This window comes from Phalacrocorax carbo, chromosome 6, assembly GCF_963921805.1.
Source record: "Phalacrocorax carbo chromosome 6, bPhaCar2.1, whole genome shotgun sequence".
Taxonomy (NCBI): Eukaryota; Metazoa; Chordata; class Aves; order Suliformes; family Phalacrocoracidae; genus Phalacrocorax; species Phalacrocorax carbo.
The window spans coordinates 55,664,544-55,671,580 of NC_087518.1; the positions used below are offsets into that span (position 1 = coordinate 55,664,544).

The following is a 7,037-nucleotide window of genomic DNA, read 5'->3' on the forward strand; positions in this document are numbered from 1 at the left end:
CACCTAGCGCCCATCTTTGCGCAAAAAATGAAATGTATAAAATACCTCCCCTCTGCGTGTAGTTTGGCGTTTTGACCACCGGGCGAACGAGCCCGCTTTTCAGGATAACATGGGGGGGAGCCCACGCCCCTCTGTCGTCCAGTCCCGGGGCCAGAGCCCGGCTCCGCGCCCGGCCGCCGGAGGGGGCCGGGGCCGGACCCTGCTGGGACTCGCTGCATCGCGGGGAGTGCACGGCCGGCAGGGCCCAGCCCGCTCCCCCGGGAGCGCCGAGCGCGGCGGCGCCGGGCTGACAGGGCGGGCCCCCCCTCGCAGGGCCGGCTCCCCCTCACGGAGCCTGCACTCGGGGCAGCGCGAGGCCGCCCCCCTCGCCCCGCGCCGCCCGTGCCGCCGAAGGGCGCATGCGCGGGCCGAGCCGGCGGGCGGGGTCAGAGGTGAGAGGTGAGGGGTCAGCTCCCGCCCGGCGGCAGCGGCAGCATGGCGGGGGATGGCGGCGGCGCGGCGGGCTCGGCGGCGGGGGGTGGCGGGGCGCCGGCCCCGCAGCAGGTGCTCTTCCCGCCGACTTTCAGCGTGTCCGAGATCAAGAACAAGCAGCGGCGGCACTTCATGTTCCTTCGCTGGAAGCAGCAGCAGAGGAAGGTGCGGGAGGGCCCGGCGCGGCGGCCGGTACCGGGGGCGGGGAGGCCCGGCGGGTCTGGGGCGGGGGCTTGGCGGGTCTGGCTAACGGGTCGCTCTCCCTGTCCCGCCAGGAGAAATTAGCCGCCAAGAAGAAGCGGAAGAAGGAGCGAGAAGCCCTCGGAGACAAAGTAAGGGCTCGGGCCTGGTGGCGAGGCCGCCCCCGCTGCCGGGGGGAACCGGTTCCTTCATGAGGTCGATCGCTCTCCTCGCTGGGAGCTCCTCGGCGGGGCCCGGCGATGGGGCTTCCTCGGTTCTGTGAGTGAAACGGTTTCTCCACAGGTCTCAGCGAGGCGGAGCAGCAATCACGGTGCGCGCTGGCCCTGGTGGCCTCCAGAGACACCGTGGTGTGTAGCGGGGGTGTCAGACAGCTGAGCTTGGAAATGCTGTTGGCACTCTGTTAAATAACAGAATCATTAAGGTTGGAAAAGACCTCTAGGATCATCAAGTCCAACCATCAACCCAACACCCCCAGGCCTCCTAAACCATACGCTGAAGTACCACATCTACATGTCTTTTGAACACCCCCAGGGATCGTGACTCCACCACCTCTCTGGGCAGCCTGTTCCAATGCCTGACCACTCTTGCAGTAAAGACATTTCTCCTAATATCCAATCTAAACCTCCCCTGACGCAGCTTGAAGCCATTTCCTCTTGTCCTATTGCTTGTTACTTGGAAGAAGAGACCAGCCCCCACCTCACTACAACCTCCTTTCAGGTAGTTGTAGAGAGTGATGAGGTCACCCCTCAGCCTCCTCCAGGCTAAACACCCCCAGTTGTTCATGATGCTGCAGTCAGGCAGGGTGACTTTTAAGCCAATAATTGCATAAAAGCAGGCCCTTCCTGAGAAGTCTTCTCAGTCAGATGTAACTGCTGTGGCATTATTAGGAATTACACCCTAATAAGTAAATTTTGTATAAATTTAGACACTCAGATCTGACTGAACTCTGCCCAGACCAGTTGTCTGCTTGTTTCCAAGCCTAGCCACAAACAAGCGTTTTGCTTCTTTTCCCGAACTACTTCAAAAGCATACAGACAGTTGAAGACAGTCAGTTGTGAGTTCCTGTGTTATCATAACCTCAGAAGAGTAGTGTAAGTAAATGGGAAACATTATAGACTATTAGTCATTAAATTCTAGATGTCATGGCTAAAATGTGTTACTGTTGAAAGTACGGCTTTTTATTCCATGGAAGAAAAGAACAGTGGATAGAAAGTTCCCCTTTTTGTTTTGGAACCCTGTTTCTTAATCAGACTGAAATTAAGCAGTGTTGCTGTTCTAGCAATGCTTTTCCACGATGTGATGCTCGCTGGTGTCTCATTACCCATGCATACTTTTAATCAAGGCGATGTTGTAGCTTCTTTTTTCAAAGCTGGCATAAAATGATACTTATAACTTTGTGTAGAAATATGTACAGTATCATGCTAGTACAAATGTGTTTTTCACAATATATTAAAATTACATAAATGTGTCATGTTAATAAACTCATTTATTTTAGGCACCTCCAAAAGCTGTACCAAAGACTATTGAAAATCAGAGAGTGTATGACGAAACAACTGTAGATCCCAATGATGAAGAGGTAACTGCTTAACTTCTGCATATGCTGTTAACCATTTTTTTTCCCAAGAAGGGACATCAAATGGATTGATGAAATTTAAATTCACCACTTGCCTGTTAAGGTGTTGATGAATTACCTTTTACATGTGATGGGCTCACTAAGAGATGATGTCGTTCTTTCATTATCTGCATTAGATAATTGTCTTTCACATAACTTTTATTGACAGTAAAACCTGCCAATGTTCATCACGCTAGATTCTTACAAATGATAAAACCACATGCCTTGTGGTGCTTAATTACAGGATAGATCTTGTGGATTGAAATTTTTCCCACTAAATTAATCAGAACTTAGATCAGGTTGAACAATTGTTCTTCAGTTATTTCAAATATGGTGGATTAACAAGACTTCTGTTCTTCCAGGTTGCTTTCGATGAAGCAACTGATGAATTTGCACCGTACTTCAACAGACAGACAGTTCCCAAGATTCTTATTACAACATCTGACAGACCCCGTGGGGTACGTATGTTTTACTTGGAGAGTTCGGAGCCATCAACTGGTGATAAAATACCAAGGTTTTTGTATTGTGATTGGTAAATGAAAGGTGAAAATAATAGCTTTCACGTGGACTTTTTTCTGCTGTTTTATTTAGTGACTATCAATAACCTTGTATATGTATTTAATCTGTTAGTTTCTCTAGCACTATTTGTTTCCTTCATTAAAAAAACCAACCTCATGCCTATGCTCTGGTATGCAAATGATCTGCATTACCTAATTGGGGAGATCACTGACATTTGTGAAGACCATAAAAGAAGCTGTTTTAAGAACAGGAAAAAGTACACCTCAAACAGTTTATCTGGAAACTCAGACATTAGTACCTGAAGTTATAGTTATATTGTATTTTGAAATGTTATGAACTTTTTGTAAACCAGTGTCCATAATAAATAAGGAGCTCGAGGTTATGCTTTTGGAATTTTCCTGCTTTCCTATGATTAAGGGAGGAAAAAAAAATCCTTTAAAAAAAAAAGCAGTCCCTGGTGTGCTGCAGTCATTACTGCAAATAAAATATTTTTCCACTGACTGAACGAAGTAATTTAATAGCTTGTCTTCAAATGTTTATAGAGATACTGGAAGTAATGTATCATCAGGGAAGGCAGTTGGAACAAGCAATCCTCTGTCCCCTAATACATGAATTTGGCACCGGATTTACCACATTGCACTTTAACCCACCTGTTTTGCAGAGAACAGTGAGATTCTGTGAACAACTGTCTAGTGTTATACCTAACTCGCATGTCTACTACCGAAGAGGACTGGCTTTGAAAAGAATTATTCCACAGTGTATTGCAAGGGACTTCACAGATTTGATCGTCATCAATGAAGATCGCAAAATACCAAGTATCCTTTTGTGTTTTTACTAAAATAGATGTACTAGCTCTGAGCCTATTAGGGAAAGAAAATAATTCTGTAGTGTGCATCAAAGATCTACCTTCATTCTGGATTTTTTTTCTCTTCAGCTATGCAGCTGACAGTGTAACTACTGAGTTAAAAATCACTGTGCCAACTTGACTATCCGATGGCTAATGGAACTTGGAATTACTAAAGAAAGTGTGTTTGCTTTTTTTTAGTTTGTAATGCATGGATAAACATTGTTGTTATTTCAATAATTTATCAGTTTGATTAATTAACAAGTTTTTCTAACCAGGAAGTTCCATTTAGTTTTTCTGACTAGATAAAACATTACTAATTAATAAGTGAGAAAACGATAGAAGATAACTCGGGTTAGCTATTGAAACAAAACTAAATGGACATACTTCAGAACACTAGTTAACTAGTTCATGAATGTATGTTCAAAAATGCAATGAAACTTTGTAAATCAGGCATAGGTTATGGATGTAATATTCTAATGTGATGCTGCACTTCACAGAAAATGTTCCTCTGTAAACTACATGTTGAATTTTACCAGCCATTTTTTTTAACTCTGTGAACAGATGGTCTTGTTTTAAGTCATCTGCCTGAAGGTCCAACAGCTCATTTTAGAATGAGTAGTGTCCGTTTGCGTAAAGAAATAAAGGTGAGACTCCAAGAAAAAAAAAAAAAAGGTAGTCTGTTGTTTAATCATAAATATGTTCAGCCTGCTTGAACTGTCGTAACTGGTTGCACTTTTGTACGATTCAGCTGATCCTGTGACGGTGTATTTTTCGTAAGCTAACAGGAGGCCGAGGACTAGTATATTCTACTTCCATAAGCAGCATATTTCCATTTTCATAGTTATTCGCTGCCTTTCTTTAACCGTCTGCCAAGTATTTTTATAGTTGTGCCAAGAAATAGCCGCTGATAACCTACATCAACAGGGAATACCCAATGTATCGTATACGCAGAATAGGGTATGTAACAATCAGCAGTATAAAAGATTTCAATGGGCGTATCTCCTAGTCTTGAATAAACCCTAGGTTTTCTTATTCTTAAAGCCCTGTCACCTCTCCTGTAGTACGTATTGCTTACTTAGCCCTAAATGATTGGCAGTAATTTTTTTCTCTTTTGAAATCAGTAATTTTTGAACTTCATCTGTTCTTATTAAAGAAGAATCCTGTATACTCTTAGTTGGCATTAGGAGAGATGACTCCTGTGATAGGCAGACTGTATTGTTTGCCATAACAGGTACTGCCAGGAGTGGAAACTGGTGCAGGAGAGAGGAAATGTGAAGTGATTTATTTGTGGTTTTTCACTCGATGTATATTGTTGAACAGAAGATACCTATGCTGCCAGCTGCTCCTTTACTTGTATACAAAGTTAGGTTGTGTTTGGAAAAATAATCCATGCACGTTGTCAGCCCTGTCACAAGACGCTGGCCCTGGTTGTCTTCTCCCTATTTTACTTCCAAGTATTCTTTGATAATCTATTATAACCCTTTTGCATTCTGATCCATTACTTTCATTTCAGCGAAGAGGGAAAGAGCCCACAGAACACGTTCCTGAAGTAATCCTGAATAATTTTACAACCCGACTCGGCCATTCTGTTGGTCGCATGTTTGCTGCTCTCTTCCCCCATGATCCTCAGTTCATTGGAAGACAAGTAGCTACATTTCACAACCAGCGAGACTACATCTTTTTCAGATTCCACAGGTGACGTTTTCTACAAAGTTCACAAATGAGAGAGAACGTTCCCGTAACTTCCTTCCTAATTTTTTTTTTCCTTCTCCAAGGTATATCTTCAAGAGTGAAAAGAAAGTGGGAATTCAAGAACTTGGGCCACGTTTTACATTAAAGCTGAGGTCTCTTCAAAAAGGAACCTTTGATTCCAAATTCGGGGAATACGAATGGATTCATAAGGTATGTCTAAGTAATGATGATAGTCCTGCTTGGGAAGGGAGACTAAATCTGCCATGAAATACACCCACAAATCTTAGCCTAAAAAAGCAGTATAAACGCAGTTCTCAATACGGAAGTGTTTAACTGAAATATTTAGAGGTGTATTTTGAGACATATGCAAAGTAGAAGCATTCTCCTATATTGCAAATCAAAAATGAAAATAGCAAGGATGATGAATATCAATATACCATGACTACTTATTTGCAGAATGTAATTTCTTTAACATATACAGATATAAGCAAATGTGAAAAAAGCTACCCTGGTATAAGCTATTATTGGAAGCCTAGTAAACTAGATTAGAGCTATTTTTGTGCAAGATGAGTGCAAGAATCATAATGTAAAAATTAAGCTACTTATATAAATGTTGCTTCTTAATAGTGAATGGAACGTAACACTGACCTCTGCACATCTTCAACTGAAATGGCAGTATTACTCTAGGCAATGATAAATTACTTTTCCAGCCATTTTTACCATGGAATTGCAGTTGATTGACAAAACTTAGAAGTTGGTATCCAAGCTATACCAGAAGGAAAATTCTAATACTCCTGGTGTAGTCCATTAAATAGATAATCTGGTTTGTTTTAAGGATGCTTTGTCTACTGTCAGTAGACAGAGAACCACTACACATTCATTAGTTCTAAATCACTAATCTCCAGTTCTTCTCCCTTTTTCATCTTGAAAAGCTGAGTAAAAAGATTCAGCTATGTTGTGACTGTGGCAGTTCACTGCCTACCCTACTGCGAACTGGAGTGGTCATCCTTGTTTGTATCCTCTTGCATGAATTTGCTGGTTAATAACTTTTCTTTTAAATTTCAGCGCCGAGAAATGGACACAAGCAGAAGAAAATTTCACTTATAAGGGACAGCTATCTGCCAGTGCTGGTGACCAGACACACAACAACTGCTTTGAACTGTGGATTATCTCAGACTCCTAACTAATGAGAATCATACTATCTGTCTGCAGAAAGACAAACTGCAAACATTAAAACTTTATATGGGAGCAGATCAAGTAGGACACATCTTTCTTCCTATGTCTGCAGCTAAATCCAACAAGACAAGGACAGCAGCTCTTTTTCCAGTTTAGCGGGAAAAATGGCAATGTCAGAGCAGCCTGTAATTTAGCTGTTACTGAAGATTTGCCATGACAGCTGCTGTGCTGTAGAGATAAATTACACTTTGCAACAAGACAGTAAATATTTTGGTTAAAGATATTATAAAAATAAAGTGTTTCTAGTTATACAGCATTTTTTCTGTTAAGCAGCTAAACCCAGGTGTCTTCCATTAATCAGGTAAGAGAAATATTTTAAACCTCTTTCTAACTTACAGTATGCTGTTCCCTGACAGTAAGGTAATAGTTTTCCAAAAATGGTCTCCTATCTAAAGAACACTGAGAAGGCTGTATGCAATCCAGGAAGTCTGCGGTATTTTATTTCAATAACATCTTGCA

General features: G+C 42.4%; 1 protein-coding gene across 1 annotated transcript; it reads left to right on the forward strand.

Moving 5' to 3' along the window:
- The first annotated feature begins 423 nt into the window (after positions 1-423).
- On the forward strand, positions 424-6,829 carry RPF1 (ribosome production factor 1 homolog). The gene is made up of 9 exons (XM_064455422.1): positions 424-636; positions 747-803; positions 2,168-2,248; positions 2,647-2,742; positions 3,465-3,618; positions 4,212-4,294; positions 5,164-5,345; positions 5,426-5,552; positions 6,408-6,829. Exons 1-9 carry the CDS (start codon positions 475-477, stop codon positions 6,447-6,449), a joined length of 984 nt encoding a protein of 327 aa, XP_064311492.1. The 5' UTR covers positions 424-474; the 3' UTR covers positions 6,450-6,829.
- Positions 6,830-7,037: the final 208 nt, after the last annotated feature.

Coding starts and splice junctions, on each gene's coding strand:
- RPF1 (XM_064455422.1), top strand. CDS start 475: ATGGCGGGGGATGGCGGCGGCGCGGCGGGCTCGGCGGCGGGGGGTGGC. Junction 804..2,167: donor GAGAAGCCCTCGGAGACAAA/GTAAGGGCTCGG, acceptor CATTTATTTTAG/GCACCTCCAAAAGCTGTACC. Junction 4,295..5,163: donor GTTTGCGTAAAGAAATAAAG/GTGAGACTCCAA, acceptor CTTTCATTTCAG/CGAAGAGGGAAAGAGCCCAC.